Genomic DNA, 19,661 nt, shown 5'->3' on the forward strand with positions numbered 1-19,661 from the left:
TCCCACAGGAATGCATTGGATGCTTATTTTTCGCGGTTAAAACCGACGCGGAAACGCGAAAAAACCGCCACGTGTGAACTCAGCCTTAGAGTACCAGAAATCTGGCCCTGTAACTGAGCATGAAAGGAAGCCAGTTTGTGTTGTTCCAAGGCTAAATCTTAGACTGAGTCAGATTCGCCACATAATCACACAAAGTATGTAACGGATTTATAGGTGGGAAACTGAAAATGTTTTAGCGGTCATTCGTAATGTGATGCGAGTCACAATAGTAAATATGTAAACTACTTACTGTAAGTAAAGGGAGGTCAAACAATCCGAGGTCAGGTCCAGGAAATGGCGCAGTATGACAAAGGGAAGTCAGAGACAAAGTTCAATACACGAGCCAAGGTCAGGAAAGACAGAAAGACAAAACAGGTAACAGGCACAAGCAAAGACAGGTCACAAGCAAATGGTCTGAGTCCGGGAAGAGAATCAAGTCAAGCTGGGTCAGGCACAGAGGGATCAATGTTACAAAGGCAACAGCAAGTGTACGATTGACACTGGGGGGAGGAACTAGCATGCTTACGTAGAATCCTGATAAATGAAAATGAACACAGGTGATTGCAGCACAGACCCAGCACAGACTGACAGCCCCGACACAAAGTAACAAAAAGACAGAAACAGTGGAAATCGTGACAAATACAGGTTTTCTCCTGTGTGAATTCTCTGATGTTTATTAAGTGGTGATTTACCTGTAAAGCATTTTCCTCACAAACACGAAAATGGTTTCTCCCCTTTGTGAGTTCTTTGATGTTTAACAAGACTTGAATTAGCGCTAAAAATTTCCCACATTGTGAACATCAATACGGTTTCTCTCCTGTATGAATTCTCTGATGTTTAATAAGATTGCTTTTATTTGTGAAGGCCTTCACACATTCCAAACATGAATACGGCTTTTCTCCTGTATGAATTCTCTGATGTTTATTAAGATCGCTTTTATTTGTGAAGGCCTTTACACATTCCAAACATGAATATGGCTTCTCTCCTGTATGAATTCTCTGATGTTCAATAAGACTTCTTTTATTTATGAAGGCCTTTACACATTCCAAACATGAATACGGCTTTTCTCCTGTATGAATTCTCTGATGTTGAATAAGACCTCTTTTATTTGTGAAGGCCTTCACACATTCCAAACATGAATACGGCTTTTCTCCCGTATGAATTCTCTGATGTTTATTAAGATCGCTTTTATTTGTGAAGGCCTTTACACATTCCAAACATGAATATGGCTTCTCTCCTGTATGAATTTTCTGATGTTGAATAAGAACACTTTTATTTATGAAGGCCTTTACACATTCCAAACATGAATATGGAGTCTCTCCTGTATGAATTCTCTGATGTGCAATTAGACTCGTTTTCTCTATGTAGGATTTCCCACATTCTGAACAGGAGTATGGCTTCTCTCCTGTGTGAATTCTCTGATGTCTAACATATTTAGATTTAACTGTAAAGCATTTCCCACATTCTGAACATGAATATGGAGTCTCACGTATATGAATTCTCCGATGTGTAATAAGATCGCTTTTATTTGTGAAGGCCTTCCTACATTCCGAACATGAAAATGGCTTCTCTCCTGTGTGAATTCTCTGATGTCTAATAAGAGCGCCTTTACTTGTGAAGGCCTTCACACATTCCGAACATGAATACGGCTTCTCTCCTGTGTGAATTCTCTGATGTATAATAAGACTCCCTTTTACTGAGAAGGCCTTTCCACAGTCCGAACATGAAAATGGCTTTTCTCCTGTGTGAATTCTCTCATGTATTAGAAATTGTGATTTATGTGTAAACCATTTCCCACATTCTGAACAGCAGTATGTCTTTTCTCCTTTGTGCTTTCTTTGTGTTACAAAATCTGAGCTTGTAGTAAGTTTCTTGTCGCACTGAAATCTTGTATCCACTTTGTCACCTGGAATTGAGGTAACAATGTGAGATTGCTCAGGAGAGGGTTCCTCATGATTAGGAGAATTATAAGAAAGTGAAGTGCTGTGAAGTCCAGGAGCTCCATGAAGGGTAATGAGGTTTTCTCCATTAGACTGCTTCCTGGTATCTTCTTTTTTACAATTTAGTGAAAAACCGTTATTCTCACAAGGATTTCCTATAAGGATGAAGGATAGATTAGATGTGAATTATTCTACAATACAGAAGGGATTTCTAAATTTACTTTATAAAACAAATAAAAAGCGCTCCTTGTGTGAATCAGCAGATAATATTGGGTTAAGGTGAGTGGCTACTACTCCCCTGGATTAGCTGTGCAGCTCCAGGCACAACCCTGGTGTTAACATAATTGATCCTCCATGGCTGCAGCGGTGCCGCCTGATCCTCCACCAAGAGGTCCAGATGGAAAGAACCAGGATAAAAGTATAAGTAAAAAATGGGCTTCCGAAAGTGCTGCCAAGGATGTAGGGAGAGTTTTCTTATCTTATTAAAATTATTCTATTAAGCTACGTGTTATGGAGCCGGTCCAGCTCCTTCATCGGACTAATACAAGCTGAGTAATACAGGCCGTCATTTATACAATCCATAATGACATCACAACCTTAGAGGTTGTCCACTACAATGTGTACTGGGCAAATCAATTTAAACATTGGAAATAAGGCTTTCTTCAAATACCTTGCATTTCCAAATGTGCCTGTGAGCGGCGCTATCACTGTACGCTCATCTCTATTACGTGACCCCTGGCTGCCGCTGACTCTGATGTCCGGTGATGTCACGACAACTTCCGGAATTGGAAGCTGAAGCGGCATCACCGAGGCAGGACCCAGTCTCCTGAGTGACTGTGCTGTGGACGGAGTTTCACCGCACATCACACCATTGCGATGCTCAGGGAGACTGGGTCCTGCCTCGGTGATTATTACAAAACACCAGTGATTGTCTGTCCACTGTCTCTAACATCATGTCCTCCCTATATCTGAAACTGTCAAAAACTCCATGTGTTTCCTCCCTCCACTAACCTACCCATGCATGATATTGCCATCTCCGTGTGTGGTTCCACCATTACTCCCCAGCAACATGCCCGCTGTCTTGGGGTCATACTTGATTCCGAGCTTTCATTCGCCCCCCACATCCGATCACTGGCTCACTCTTGTTATCTGCACCTCAAAAACGTTTCTAGAATTTGACCTTTTCTTACTTTTCACTCTGCAAAAACTCTTACTGTTTCTCTTATTCATTCTCGTCTGGACTATTGTAACTCTCTACTAATCGGTCTCCCTCTTACCAAACTCTCCCCTCAGGACTATCCGTCCTGAATGCAGTAGTCAGGATCATATTCCTCACTAACCGTTACACCGATGCCTCTACTCTGTGCCACGCATTGCACTGGTTACCCATCTGCTACAGAGTTCAATATAAACTTATTACTGTCATCCACAAAGCGTTCCATGCTTCAGCACCAACCTACATCTCCTCCCTCGTCTCATCTACCACCCTACCCGTGCCCTCCATTCTGGTAATGACCAGATTACCATCCATAATGTAAGCTTGTGAGCAGGGCCCTCACTCCTCTTGGTATCTGTTGATTTATGAGATTATTGTTATGCTGTAATGTCTTTTATTGTCTGTACAAGTCCCCTCTAAAATGTCAAGTGCTGCGGAATATGTTGGCGCTATAGAAATAACATTATCATTGTCTTGTTGTGTGCAGTGATGACGTCTCATTGAGAGCACTATAGCCAATAACGGAGATCAGCGGCTCTGCCAGAATAAATGGCATCAGCCGCTCAAAACCACTGAGCTGCCTTACAGGTGGCAGCGCTGTCAATGTGATATCAGCACTGCAGCCAATAGCAGACACTGATAGCAGCAGCGGAGACTCAGCACTGAACCAGGGGAGAGTGAATACAGCACAGGATTGGTGTCTGTTACTGAGAGACAGTGGTTTTTCACAATCAGAAAACCCCTTTTAAGAGATTAATATGAAGTATTGTGTTTATAAGACATTTCCCACATAGTGAACATGAGTACGGCTTCTCTCTGGTGTGGCTTCTTTCACGTACAACTATAATTGATGCTTGTGACAAACATTTCCCACATTATATGCCTCACAGATCCATTTTTTTTATTCATTATTTTACATCCTCACATTTCAGGAGTCATAATGCTATTATACACTAAGGGGCAATGGGGTTGGATGTTATATACTAGGGGCACAACAGGGCTGGCTGTTATGCACCGAGGGAAGGGCAACGGAGCTGGATGCTATACACCAAGGAGGTGTGTGTAACAGGGGGGTGTGATGGGTCTGGTTGCTTTACACCAGGGTGCGGTGACGGGTCCGGATGTTCTGGTCCTTCTACATCCAAGATGGCCTCCATAGTGGCAGAGGAACGACAGACGTATGTCTGACCCACACCTCCATAGTATGGCACTTACTGACTTACCACAGGGCTCTTCATGCCACCGGGCGGCCGGCCTGGATGCAGAGAGACCAACATGCTGACCTCAGTGTAGGAGACAGTGGGAGGCATCATTATAATCACACGCCAGTCATCATCACACGCTGGACTTTATTACACACCTGTGGAAACATCTACGGGAATCTCCTCCTTCCCGTCACTCACACACGGCTGATGCCCCCTCGTTATAGCTTCTTCTTCTGTCTCATCCTTCATATTAATCAGATGTTCCCCCTGATATATCAGATGTAACAATCAGCACAATACAAGAAACCACCAAAATCTATTACATCTAAGACACTGATCAGAAATGTCCCCCCATATACAGATCCAGATAAGGGCCCAGCATCATCTACCTGATGTTCCTCAAGGACATTGTGATTCTCCTCTGGACAGTCCTGGGGATACAGAGGACAGGGACATCTCTCTGGTGGATTTCTCCTCCTGGATTCATCTGTGGAGACACACAGTGATGAAATAAATTGTGTCATGAGAAGATAGAGTAGTAGGTGACCACAGAACAGACATGAGTCTCCCCTGCTCACTCTGCTGATTGGCCCATATTGCGATCGCCTCTTGTGCTCCATGTATAACCTCAATCTTAATATTAATCAGATCTTCACCCTAAAAAGTAAAATGTAAGATGAGCTCAGGTCCCATCACTTCATGGTCAGATGTTGTGGGGGCTTCAGTGTCATCTACCTGATGGTCCTCCAGGATGTTGTGATTCTCCTCTGGACAGTCCTGGGGATACAGAGGACGGGGACATCTCTCTGGTGGATTTCTCCTCCTGGATCCATCTGTGGAGACACACAGACTGAATACATGACCTGCCGTGTATCTGTCTATATACAGTGGGTATGGAAAGTGTTCAGACCCCATTAAATTTTTCTCTGTTTCATTGCAGCCATTTGGTAAATTCAAAAAAGTTCATTTTTTTCTCATTAGTGTACACTCTGCACCCCATCTTGACTAAAACAACAGAAATGTAGAAATTTTTGCACATTTGTTAAAAAAACCCTGAAATATCCCATGGTTATGAGTATTCAGACCCTTTGCTCTGTATTGAGTAGACGCAGCTTTTGAGCTAGTACATCCACGAGTCTTCTTGGGAATGATGCAACAAGATTTTCACACCTGGATTTGGGGATCCTCTGCCATTTTTCCTTGCAGATCCTCTCCAGTTCCGTCTTATTGGATAGTGAACGTTGGTGGACAGCCATTTTCAGGTCTCTCCAGAGATGATCAATTGGGTTTAGGTCTGGGCTCTGGCTGGGCCAGTCAAGAATGATCACAGAGTTGTCCTGAAGCCACGCCTGAGTTATTTTAGCTGTGTGCTTGGAGTCATTGTCTTGTTGGAAGGTGAACCTTCGGCCAAGTCTGAGGTCCAGAGCACTCTGGAAGAGGTTTTCATCCAGGATATCCCTATACTTGGCCGCATTCATGTTCCCTTCAATTGCAACCAGTCGTCCAGTCTCTGCAGCTGATGATGCTGCCACCACGTTTCACTGTTGGCATTGTATTGGGCAGGTGATGAGCAGTGCCTGGTTTTCTCTACACATAACCCTTAGAATTATCACCAAAAAGGTCTAGCTTCGTCTCATCAGACCAGAGAATCTTATTTCTCATGGGAGTCCTTCATGTGTTTTTTAGCAAACTCTATGCAGGCTTTCATGTGTCTTGCACTGAGGAAAGGCTTTCGTCGGGCCACTCTGCCATAAAGGCCCGACTGGTGGAGGGCTGCAGCGATAGTTGACTTTGTGGAACTTTCTCCCATCTCCCTACGGCATCTGTGGAGCTCAGCCACAGTGTTCTTAGGGTTCTTCTTTACCTTTCTCACCTAGGTTCTTCTCCAACGATTGCTCAGTTTGGCTGAATGGCCAGGTCTAGGAAGACTTCTGGTGGTCCCAAACTTCTTCCATGTAAGGATTATGGAGGCCACTGTGCTCTTAGGACCCTTGAGTACTGCAGAAATTCCTTTGTAACCTTGGCCAGATCTGTGCCTTGCCACAATTCTGTCTCTGAGCTCCTTGGCCAGTTCCTTTGACCTCATGATTCTCATTTGGTGTGACATGCACTGTGAGCTGTGTGGTCTTATATAGACAGGTGTGCGCCTTTACAAATTAAGTCCTAGTAATATCAGTTTAAACACAGCTGGAGTCCAATGAAGGAGTAGAACCATCTCAAGGAGGATCACGAGGAAATGGACAGCATGTGACTTAAATATGAGTGTCTGAGCAAAGGGTCTGAATACTTATGATCATGTGATATTTCAGTTTTTCTTTTTTAATAAATTTGCAAATATTCCTACATTTCTGGGTTTGTTTTTCAGTCAAGATGGGGTGCAGAGTGTACATTAATGAGGAAAAAAATGATCTTTTTGAATTTACCAAATGGCTGCAAAGAAACAGAGGGGAAAATCTAAAAGGGGTCTGAATACTTTCCGTACCCACTGTCTGAGACACGTCTCACAGAAGTGGTAATTCTAGGTTTATGTATCAAGGACTAAATTACATTGTTGTGGTCCTCACCACCGGTACCGAGGTCCCAGCACATTGTGAGCCCCAAGTATGAAGAGACAATCAGTGAGGCCAAAGCCTAATACTCTCTGCTCTGCACTCGGAGGATGAGGACCCTGAGGAGAGGGACAGAGAAGACCCTCCTCAGTCAGATGGAGGAGCCGCACTAAGAAACACAACTTCTCCAAGTTTCGTCTCAACCAGGAATGGAACCACAGAGGAGCTGGAGAAAGATCCACATTTTAAGACCCTAAATGCAGCGATAAATTAATATCGATCGCAACATTTAGAAGCCCGGGAGAGGGCCGAATGGTTGTCATGGCAACCCGAGATCATCATGACAACCTCGGGATCTGCCAGTGACAGGCTGTTTAGACCATGCCAGGAGCACAGTCTAAGAGGCTTCTGTCAATGCAGTACATGTGCAGTGTAATGCATGAAATCTGCAATCAGATTAATAAGTTAAGGTCCCATAGAAGGACTAAGTAAAAAAAGTAAAATAAATCACAAAATAAATGAAAAAAACATGACAATATTTATATAAAAACAAATAAAGTACACATATTTGGCATTGCAGTGTCCAGAACGACCCAACCTATAAAAATGTCACACTAATTAACCCCTTTATGCTTTATCATCATATCACCGAACGGAAAGTGGAATAAAACAAGATCAAAAAGACAAATGTATATAAGAATGTTATCGCTAAAAAGTCATCTTGTCCCGCAAAAAAACAGGCTGCCATACAGCTCCATCAGTGGAGAAATAACATACGCATAGCTCTCAGAATAAAGCGATGCAAAAACTATTATGTTTACTATAAAATAGTTTCATTGTGTAAAAAAAAAAATGTTATAAATGTCGTATCGCTGTAATGGTACTGACCCAAAGTTGTTTTACCACATGGTGAAAAGCATAAAAAAGAGAAAAAAAAATAAACTTAAAAAACAGTTCCTAAATTGCTGTTTTTTTGTTCATTCTAACTCCCAAAAAAATCAGGAAAATTACAGCGCTCCAAATATGGTGATACAAAAACTTAATTTAGCAAATAAAAAGTGTATTTTAGATTTCGACAGAAGCCAGACATAAAAACTCGATATAAATCTGGTATTGCTGTCATTGCACCGACCCAAAGAATAAAGTCGTCTAATCGCTAATACCGTACCTTCCCTGCAGCCTGCAAACGCCAAACTGACACACCTAAGGCAAAAACTGACAGAGTTAAATGGAGTCGTAACAACAGAGACACTTCCAAAAGCCGGGCTGGAGAGAGGGATTCGCCCCACTACCAAACCTGCAAATCCCACTAAAAATAAAAGCCCTTAACAGGTTTTCCTAAAAACCTGACTGAGTCACTACTTGGACCCAATACACTCTTTTACTTTGCCTTGTGACTCACAGGCGTCCTGCTGTGAACACAAGGCACTCCAGTGTGTTTAATAAGACTCCGCCGCATCCTAGGGGACACCTATTGATCCTCGAATATGATCCCCCTCATTGCCTCACATAATCCCCTCTGTTCAAACTTGTGGGGTTGAACCCTTGTCACCATACAGGGCGCCTGGGACAGGGCATCCGCATTCCCTTGAGCCTTCCCTGCACGATGTTCCACGGAGAAATTGAAATTTTGCAGAGACAGGAACCATTTGGTGAACCGAACATTCCTCTCCTTGTCATTTCTCATCCAGACCAAGGGTGAATGATCTGTCAGCAAGTGAAGTGGTCGACCGAGCAAATAATAGCGTAGGGACTCCAAGGCCCACTTAATAGCCAGGCACTCCTTCACCACTACGCTATAATTTTTCTCAGCCGGGGTGAATTTCCTACATACGTAGGTGACCGGATGTTCCTCATCGTTCATCTCCTGCGACAGGACTGCTCCTAGGCCAACGTTAGAGGCGTCCGTCTACACGACGAAGTCACTCTTGAGGTTATATAAAAGAGAAGAAAGAAATGGGCCACAAAAAAGGGGATCACCCGAGGTAGAATTTTAGCAAAAATGACATTTTCAATCTTTATTAAGACACAGAAGACAAGCACATAAACAATTAAAAACATTAAAATTCATCACACGTGACATACAAACATCTTTAGGCTCATAATAGGGCCAAAATCTCATGACAAAAACACTCCACAAATGATAACCTAGTCTTGCCATTTTTTCTGAGCCTCTTTTATTGAGAGTTCAGGGACTTATTGCATTTTATTATGGATGGCTATTTGTAGTCGCCACTATCTACTTTTGTAGGAGTTGATACTGTGAGGCATGTGGGGACCGTTAAATCTAAGTTCTCTGTAATTCTTTTGTGGACCCAGTCCTTCAGGAGGTCAAAACCTCTAAAGAAACTGCACATTCCCTATGTGAGTAATTTGCATACTCTCTTATCTTTCATGTATGTATCAAATGTTATGCATGTCTCCCTTATAATGTGTGGATACCAGTTTGTATTAACAACTGTGTTTGCAAGGTGTTCTTAATATGGTATGCCATTTATATGGTTATTTCTCCTCTAGGTTATCATCATTCGTGGAGTGTTTTTGTCATGAGATTTTGGCCTTATTATGAGCCTAAAGATGTTTGTATGTGTGACGAATTTTAATGTTTTTAATTGTTTATGTGCTTGTCTTCTGTGTCTTAATTAAGATTGTAAATGTCATTTTTGCTAAAATCCTACCTCGGGTGATCCCCTTTTTTGTGGCCCATTTCTTTCTTCTCTTTTATATGGTTTATAGTTATAGGGGTCAGGTGTGGATCCCTGCCTATTTGTCAGTGGTGACCCCGTGTGTATTTCTTTGAGTCACTCTGGAAGCTGCGGCTGATGAAAACGGGCTGTCCGTGTGGGGAAGGTGACTTGAAGGCCAGACTCGACTGGAAGTAGGAGGGGACGATTTGTGCACTACAAACGGAGATTGGCAATGACAGAAAGGTAACAGCAGGGAAAGACAGAAAAGGGAGTGCAGTACCGAAATTTGACCACAAGATGGCGGGGGGAGTGTAGTTCAGGACTAAACATCAGCTTACGCTATAGAAACTGCTTAGTCATGGGGGGCGGGGAGATAGGAACCCAGGAGGGAAATTCCCAGTGAGAGAGGGGATAAATAGGACAGGCTGGGGTTCAGAGGCTTGGCTAGTCCAGGGAGGAGCTCAGCAGAGGAAGACTCATTACAGAAGACGGAGAATGCTGAAGAGCTCGACCAGGGGACTGACAGGAGAGGATAGTCAGGGGGGTGGCCCTGACACGACGTACCGCAGGACAGGACAGACGAGGCCCCGGGGTACCGATTGGACGACGACCTCTGGCAGGTGAAGTGCTGGTGGTAGATTGGTCTAGGACAGCCCCAGCGAAAGAGCCGCGAGGGACGTCATCACAACTAAAGGAAAGATGAAAGGTACCCGGGCCTGGAAACAGAGAGATGTAAAGGAAGTGCAGTGCATGGCTAAGGTCGTCAGGAGGACGGCCAATAAATCCGGATCTGTTACAACTGAATTCTGCCTCCGTCTCGTCTTTGCATCGTCCGGTCGTGGTAAGCAGAGGACCACCCCCTAATCCCGGCCCCTACCACATCCGCACAGCGTCACCTTCGTAGACTGGTAGGCTTCCTCTGCTTGAGGATTCCACCGCACCATTATCGATTTCTTTCCCTTTACGAGATTGGTTAGGGGTGTTGTTCTCCTAAAGAAATTAGGTATAAACCTCCGGTAATACCCAACGATGCAGAGAAACGCTCTCACCTGTTTGGCGGTAACTGGTCAGGGCCAGTTCTGTATGGCCTCGATTTTATTTGAGTTTGATAACCCCACGGCTGATCACGTATCCTAAGTACTGGACTTCCTCGAGCCCTACTGCACATTTCTTGGGACTCGCTATCAAGCATGCGAATCTGAGCGAATTCACTACAGCTTGTACCTGGGACGAGTGGGTGTATACTATGAGTTATTTTTAATGGTTTCAACACTCCAATTAATTAATACCAACTATTGATATAGTTTCAATCAGCTCTTTGAACCTTCCTAGAAGGTCATTGAAACTTGTTTCAACCAGATGATCAAATTGTCCAAGCAGAGCAAATAACTGGCTTACACTTATCTACCAACAAAGGACCTTCCTTGCCATAATTAGATTGGGTGTGTTAACTTTCCCCATGGATTGTCAACTGGTGAAATCTCATCTATTTGGCCTCAGGGGGTCGTCTCACTGGCATCCAAGGATAGATACTGTTTAAGTCTCACACTTACTTTGGGGCATCAAAGGCTTTAGAGAAGTTTTTACATATAAAAGGAGAGACACAGAGAGAGAGAGAGACACAGAGAAAGAGATGTGACAGACCAGAGAGGACTGAGATGAGACTATCTGAATAATGTAATGTATGAATAATGCCTGTTTCTGATTAATGCATATGTATTTATAGTTTTATACTGTTTATTATTTGATCTTATCACTTATTAAGTAAATCAATTTAGTAAATTCAATTCTTGTGTGAGCATTTTCTTATTCATCACAATCCATTGGAACTCTTACAATACAAATTGGTGTCAGAAGTGGGATTGTTTTGAATAAAAATGTTTGCAAAATTGAATAAGTTTGTTAAGAGTAGGAAAGCAGTTGAGAGTAGTGTCAGATCTTTGCTAGAATGGGTGTTACCAGGAAAGTGGACCCCAATGGCACAGGAATGTAACAAGTATATGGAGGGACAGCGGTTATCAAATCCCCAGGAAGTGGCTGCAAAACTTGATCTCTCAAGGTATGATGCAAAAGAGCAGAAAGCTGCAGCAGCCGTTGGATGGATTTTTGTGCAAGTGTCCCAAAGATTACAGGAGGAGATAGATTATTTGCGTTTAGAGCTGCATACAGCTATAGAGCAAAGGATTAGCTTGCAATCAGCCTTGAGAGACCAAATGAAACAGCATGACAATATGCAAAGGAATTTTGAAGCTTATGTAATGAAAAATGTGAATAAGAATAGGCGCAGGAGGAGAGAGCGGCCAGTGTCAGATATTCATACTGCACAGATTAGAACCATGATTGCACGTGAGAAATGGTCAGATTTGCTAGAATGGGAAGGCTCTGACAGCGAGACAAATGGGGAAGAAAAGCAAGCCAGACCGATTGTGACTACTAAAACTAGGAGAGAAGTCACACAGCGTAGTGGAGATAGGATGGATGCAGGAAACGCAGCTACAGGAGCAGAAGCTTCAATGACCGAAGTAACTAGGAATTATACAGCTGGATAATTAACAGAATTAGCTACCAGGTACAGGCAGCAAGCATGGATTCTCAGATTATGGGATCAGGGAGCCGATACTATAATCTTGAACCGTCTTGAGGCAATAGGACTTTGTAGTATTTGTATTGATCCTATGGTGCATCTAAAAATGAGGCGTGCAAGGGACACTGCAGAGAATTTCTCTTTGTTGCATTTGGTGAGGGATTCTGTGGCACAAGTGTATGACTCTCCCATGGAATTAATACCACAGACACGATGGAAGACTTTTGCAGATGGAGTTCAGAGATTGAGAGAAATCGCAGGTATAGGAGGTATAACTCGCAATCCTGTGCCAGATCTGAATGATCACTTTGCTGTTGTAGAGGATTGGAAGGGACCAGATCCTGCAATATTGACGGTATTAGTGCATAGAAGGTGCCCCAGCTGCTTACAAAGCCCCATTATTCACTATGTTCAGTGCACTTATGGGAAATTCCACTAATGTCTACACAGCATGCAATCTAACCTCCCAGCTATCTGCTCTAGAGAGAGCAAAAGTATCAAAAAATAGTACAGTAGAGAGAGTAGATCAAGAAAGGAGAAAAGAGGATGATACCGAAATAAGAAAGAGCAGGACGGAGTTGTTTTGTGACCTGATAGCTAGTGGGGTTCCATTCCAGGAGATAGATGGGATCTCTACAAGTGACCTGTTGAGAAGATGGCAAGATCTGAGGAGAAAAGGTAAATTGCAACTTGCCAGACCCAAGAGGGTGGCGACAAATGAGATAGGGGGTTGGAAAGATAGAGGTGGGACACCTGATGGAGGCATGCAAAGCCCCCACTGTAACCGCCCCTTGCACTCTTCCAATACCATGGCATACTACACCCCCTGCCAAGATTCCCTTATGGACTAATTATAAAAGTTGTCGAACATCCCTGAAAATTGTTGTTTGAACAGTTTTGCCATTTTTTGATGTCTGATGTTTGTTTTCATTCTAGAATTTCTTAGAGAAATACTCCTGTGAGCATACTGTGACGTATGCGCTGGCTGATCTATGATGATAAATACTCCTGTGAGCATACTGTGACGTATGCGCTGGCTGATCTATGAAGAGAAATACTCCTGTGAGCATACTGTGACGTATGCGCTGGCTGATATATGAAGAGAAATACTCCTGTGAGCATACTGTGACGTATGCGCTGGCTGATATATGAAGAGAAATACTCCTGTGAGCATACTGTGACGTATGCGCTGGCTGATCTATGAAGAGAAATACTCCTGTGAGCATACTGTGACGTATGCGCTGGCTGATCTAATAAGAGAAATACTCCTGTGAGCATACTGTGACGTATGCGCTGGCTGATATATGAAGAGAAATACTCCTGTGAGCATACTGTGACGTATGCGCTGGCTGATCTATGAAGAGAAATACTCCTGTGAGCATACTGTGACGTATGCGCTGGCTGATCTATGAAGAGAAATACTCCTGTGAGCATACTGTGACGTATGCGCTGGCTGATATATGAAGAGAAATACTCCTGTGAGCATACTGTGACGTATGCGCTGGCTGATCTATGAAGAGAAATACTCCTGTGAGCATACTGTGACGTATGCGCTGGCTGATCTATGAAGAGAAATACTCCTGTGAGCATACTGTGACGTATGCGCTGGCTGATCTATGAAGAGAAATACTCCTGTGAGCATACTGTGACGTATGCGCTGGCTGATCTATGAAGAGAAATACTCCTGTGAGCATACTGTGACGTATGCGCTGGCTGATATATGAAGAGAAATACTCCTGTGAGCATACTGTGACGTATGCGCTGGCTGATATATGATGATAAATACTCCTGTGAGCATACTGTGACGTATGCGCTGGCTGATCTATGAAGAGAAATACTCCTGTGAGCATACTGTGACGTATGCGCTGGCTGATCTATGAAGAGAAATACTCCTGTGAGCATACTGTGACGTATGCGCTGGCTGATCTATGAAGAGAAATACTCCTGTGAGCATACTGTGACGTATGCGCTGGCTGATATATGATGATAAATACTCCTGTGAGCATACTGTGACGTATGCGCTGGCTGATATATGAAGAGAAATACTCCTGTGAGCATACTGTGACGTATGCGCTGGCTGATCTATGATGATAAATACTCCTGTGAGCATACTGTGACGTATGCGCTGGCTGATCTATGAAGAGAAATACTCCTGTGAGCATACTGTGACGTATGCGCTGGCTGATCTATGAAGAGAAATACTCCTGTGAGCATACTGTGACGTATGCGCTGGCTGATCTATGAAGAGAAATACTCCTGTGAGCATACTGTGACGTATGCGCTGGCTGATCTATGAAGAGAAATACTCCTGTGAGCATACTGTGACGTATGCGCTGGCTGATATATGAAGAGAAATACTCCTGTGAGCATACTGTGACGTATGCGCTGGCTGATCTATGAAGAGAAATACTCCTGTGAGCATACTGTGACGTATGCGCTGGCTGATATATGATGATAAATACTCCTGTGAGCATACTGTGACGTATGCGCTGGCTGATGTATGATGAATTGGGTTTGGTCTTGGTGATGCATAAATGTGCATTCCTCACCTGAGGGTTTGTAATAGACCTTGATGTTTTAAAAGGCAAAAGACCACAGCAGATATAAGATGATTCTGTATGTGGGAGCAAAGAGAGGAACCTACAAGGAAAAGAGGGAGTGACAGTACAGACAATGAATGTAAGACTGACCTAAAGTTAGATGACTGATAATATACTGGGGGGTTGACAAGATAAATAGATGACTTATTTGTACTAAGTGTTTGTCTTTGTCACTGTATGTGCTTTGTGTATTTGTCATGGATATCCCTTGATTAAAATTGGTTCACAGCCAAAGAAAAATCCACGTGGTATTTTTATTTTTATTTGGTATATTTTTATTTTTTATGAGCTCCTTTTCTGAATTTTAATTGTACTGTGTTTAGCATTCTTGGTTTTTAAAGGAATTGTTTTTTTTTTCTCTCTTTTCAGTCCATACATGTTGGATTGGGGGGTGGGGGGTGTAATTAACCTTTTGTTTGTTTGCAGGAGTGAAAGAAGAAACCTTGGCCATTTAATTAACATGTAAATACAGTGCACAGTAAATAGTTCATTCCTGCAGTAGTAAAAAAGGAGTCAATCTACCTAATATAAGATTATATTTTATGACTTATTTTGGGGTTTTAACATTTTTTTATTTTTTGGGAGCTCCAGTGCAAATTGGGTTTGAAGAATATATATGTTAAATGATTTCAATGAATGCTAGCTTGTTAATGTCTTGATATAGCTTTGTTCGCCTACGCCTGAGTCATGCAATGCAAATGTGTGGGCACCCAAAGTGTGTGTGTGTCTATATATCAATGAGAATCTCTTCTGCTTACTGAATGAGTGCATTAGGTGAAGTCAGAGTGTGTGTTGATGTAATGTGTATATTATGTAAAAATAATAATTTGCTACAATTGGGTTAATAGTAAATTGGTTTGGGTTCGGTTTTCCTTAACATGTAATTGTACTGGTTCTGATTAGTAATAACATTATTTTGTGATCTCCATGAACATGATTGTACTGGTAATTATGATCATCGTTCTTATGCAAATGTGATTGACATGAATTTGATGTGTTTGATCGGTGTATAAGTCCATACACATATGATATATATTTTATGTAGTATTATTGTTTGGAGTAGAAATATTTGCTACAGTAGAAAATTTCAAAGGTCATTCTGGGCACAATTAATTTGGACCAACAAACCTACGGTAATTTTGTTTGATTCATTTGATCAAGGGGTGGAAAACAAGCCACCAGGACTGAGTTATTTTGGACTGTTGCTTTGGACTGAGTTAGCTCTGCCAAGACTTTGGAACTTTCAAGTATGATTGTGAACTTCACTTTCCCTCAGTGCAGGCTGTGTCTTGTGTAGACTGAAGATGTCCAATTGAGCGCTGAGACTGAGCCCAGATGATGCTGAACCATCACCAGGGTGAATCCTCATGACTGCCAGCTGATGCAAATGGCATATAAAGTGAGGCCCTGAACAGCTGCAGCAATAGAAGATGAAAGGTACTCTTATGCTCAGCCATGGACACCTGCACTTCCCTCACCCATTGCCTTGAAGAAACGAGGGGTTAATGTCATGAAGGGCAGGGACAGATTGCTCTTTAGAGTCTGTTCTTTTGCTAACCAGGGAAAGTAGTGAAGTCACCCCAAAGTGATGAGGGCATAATAATCCTCATGCCCTTCCCTGCAACAGAGACCAATTTAAAAATTGCGGTCAAGAAGATCCGAAGAAAGAAGATTTCTACAGACATTTGATATTTCATTACCTGTTAGTCCAATGTTGTTTTTGTTTTGATTTTTTCCGTTTTAAGCCCAGGATGTTATTTTTTACCAAAGCGGTTTTCTATTGGTAGCAAATAAATAAAATATATATATATAAATGAGCAATGCAAATAATGAAAAATGGTATAGTTTAGTGTCAGGTTAATTAATTAAAGTGATTGAAACCAAGGGGTGGAATGTATACTATGAGTTATTTTTAATGGTTTCAACACTCCAATTAGAATCATAGAATCATAGAATCGTAGAGTTGGAAGGGACCTCCTGGGCCATCTGGTCCAACCCCCTGCTCAAAGCAGGATTCGCTAAATCATCCCAGTCAGATGTCTGTCCAGCCTCTGTTTGAAGACTTCCATTGAAGGAGAACTCACCACTTCTCGTGGCAGCCTGTTCCACTCATTGATCACTCTAACTGTCAAAAAGTTTTTTCTAATATCTAATCTGTGTCTCCTCCCATTCAGTTTCATCCCATTGCTTCTAGTCTTTCCTTGTGCAAATGAGAATAAAGTTGATCCTTCTACAATGTGACAGCCCTTTAGATATTTGTAGACAGCTATTAAGTCTCCTCTCAGTCTTCTCTTTTGCAAACTAAACATTCCCAAATCCTGCAACCTTTCCTCATAAGACAGGGTTTGCAGACCGGTCACCATTCTGGTCGCTCTTTTCTGAACTTGCTCCAGTTTGTTGATGTCTTTTTTAAAATGTGGTGCCCAAAACTGGACACAATATTCCAGATGAGGTCTGACCAAAGAGGAGTAGAGGGAAATAATGACTTCACGTGATCTAGACTGTATGCTTCTGTTAATACATCCTAGAATTGCATTTGCCTTTTTTGCTGCTGCATCACACTGTAGACTCATATTCAGTCTGTGATCTATTAGTATACCCAAGTCTTTTTCACATGTGCTGTCACTTAGCCCTATTCCTCCCATTCTATATATGCTTTTTTCATTTTTATTGCCCAGATGTAGTACTTTGCATTTCTCCCTGTTAAAAACCATTGTTAGTTGCTGCCCACTTCTCCAGTTTATTTAAATCTTTTTGAATCCTCTCTCTCTTCTCTAGTATTAGCTATCACTCCTAGCTTTGTGTCATCAGCAAATTTAATCAGTTTACCCTCAATTCCTTCATCTAAATCGTTGATAAAGATGTTGAACAATACAGGGCCCAGGACAGAGCCCTGTGGTACCCCACTTGAGACATTCTTCCAACTGGATGTGCAGCCATTTATGACCACTCTTTGGGTCCGATCACTAAGCCAGTTATGAATCCACCTAACAGTTGCCTTGTCCATTCCATACTTAGTCATTTTTTCAATAAGGATTGTATGAGAGACTTTGTCAAATGCTTTGCTGAAGTCAAGATATACTATATCTACAGCATTTCCTTGATCCACCCAATCAGTGATACCGTCATAGAAGGAAATTAAGTTAGTCTGACATGACTTATTAGTTACAAACCCATGCTGACTCTGTTTAATCACTTCATTCTTATCCAGGTATTGACATACATGTTGTTTAATAATTTGTTCAAAGATCTTTCCTGGTATAGAAGTAAGCCTCACCGGCCTATAGTTGCCTGGGTCCACCTTCTTCCCCTTTTTGAAGATAGGAACAACATTTGATCTTCTCCAGTCTTCTGGCACTTCTCCTGTTCTCCAAGAATTTTCAAAGATTATGGAGAGGGGTTCAAAAATTTCTTCTGCTATCTCCTTCAGTACTCTGGGGTGTAATTTATCTGGACCTGGAGACTTGAATTCATTTAGGTTAGCTAAGTGTTTCCTCACTATCTTTCTGTTTATAGTTATCCTGGATTCTTCTATTCCCTTAATAGGACAGTGAATAACAGTTGATGTTACATTTCCTTTCTGAGAGAAAATTAATACCAACTATTGATATAGTTCCAATCAGCTCTTTGAACCTTCCTAGAAGGTCATTAAAACTTGTTTCAACCAGATGGTCAAATTGTCCAAGCAGAGCAAATAACTGGCTTACACTTATCTACCAACAAAGGACCTTCCTTGCCATAATTAGATTGGGTGTGCTAACTTTCCCCATGGATTGTCAACTGGTGAAATCTCATCTATTTGGCCTCAGGGGGTCGTCTCACCGGCATCCAAGGATAGATACTGTTTAAGTCTCACACTTACTTTGGGGCATCAAAGGCTTTAGAGAAGTTTTTACATATAAAAGGAGAGACACAGAGAGAGACACAGAGAAAGAGATGTGACAGACCAGAGAGGACTGAGATGAGACTATCTGAATAATGTAATGTATGAATAATGCCTGTTTCTGATTAATGCATATGTATTTATAGTTTTATACTGTTTATTATTTGATCTTATCACTTATTAAGTAAATCAATTTAGTAAATTCAATTCTTGTGTGAGCATTTTCTTAGTCATCACAATCCATTGGAACCCTTACAATACAGTGGGTATGCCAGCCAGTACAGTACTAAAGATGATGATGGAATCCAAGTACGCTGGCGTATACTTCCGATGGGGTTCTAGCACTATGTTCAACAGCATCTGGAATGTGGCTGGTGCTCCATGTAGTCCAAAGGGCAAGACAACATCATGGTAAAGACCTTCCGGTGTTATGTAGGGTTGATACAGGGGGAGGGGGTGCAGTCAGTCAGGGGTAATACAGGGGGAGAGAGCCTCAGTCAGGGTGATACAGAGGGAATGATATAGGGGAAGGGAACACAGGCAGTCAGGGGTGATACAGGGGGACGTGGCGCAGTCACGGGTGATACAGGAGGAAGTGGCGCAGTCACGGGTGATACAGGAGGAGGTGGCACAGTCATGGGTGATACAGGGGTAGAGGGGCTCAGTCAGGGTGATTCCGGGGCAAGGGGATTCAGCAGGGGTGATACAGGGGGAGTTGGCGCAGTCAGGAGTAATACAGGGGTAGAGGGGCTCAGTCAGGGTGATTCCGGGGCAAGGGGATTCAGCAGGTGTGATACGGGAGAAGGTGCAGTCAGGGGTAATACAAGGGAGGAGGTGCAGTTAGGGGTGATACAAGGGAGGGGGGTCATTCAGGGGTGGTACGGGGGAGGGGGTGCAGTCAGTGAAAGGAGAGATGAAGTAATTGGGCCCTCATTTATCCCTAAGTAATTTGGCCCCT

At 42.5% G+C, this 19,661-nt stretch overlaps 1 protein-coding gene across 1 annotated transcript in view; it reads right to left on the reverse strand.

Moving 5' to 3' along the window:
* Positions 1 to 669: 669 nt before the first annotated feature.
* The window catches only part of LOC141073089 (uncharacterized), a 60,360-nt gene continuing 41,368 nt past the window's right edge, over positions 670 to 19,661 (reverse strand). Inside the window, exons 3-7 of the mRNA XM_073560423.1 lie at positions 5,136 to 5,233; positions 4,979 to 5,057; positions 4,790 to 4,887; positions 4,556 to 4,667; positions 670 to 2,134 (exon numbers count right to left, since the gene is read on the reverse strand). Of these exons, the coding sequence (XP_073416524.1) occupies positions 840 to 2,134; positions 4,556 to 4,667; positions 4,790 to 4,887; positions 4,979 to 5,057; positions 5,136 to 5,233 (1,682 nt within the window). The 3' untranslated portion in view covers positions 670 to 839. The remainder of the gene's footprint in view (positions 2,135 to 4,555; positions 4,668 to 4,789; positions 4,888 to 4,978; positions 5,058 to 5,135; positions 5,234 to 19,661) is intronic.

Source organism: Dendrobates tinctorius, unplaced genomic scaffold (genome assembly GCF_039654945.1).
Source record: "Dendrobates tinctorius isolate UK_male_01 unplaced genomic scaffold, ASM3965494v1 ptg000296l, whole genome shotgun sequence".
NCBI lineage: Eukaryota > Metazoa > Chordata > Amphibia > Anura > Dendrobatidae > Dendrobates > Dendrobates tinctorius.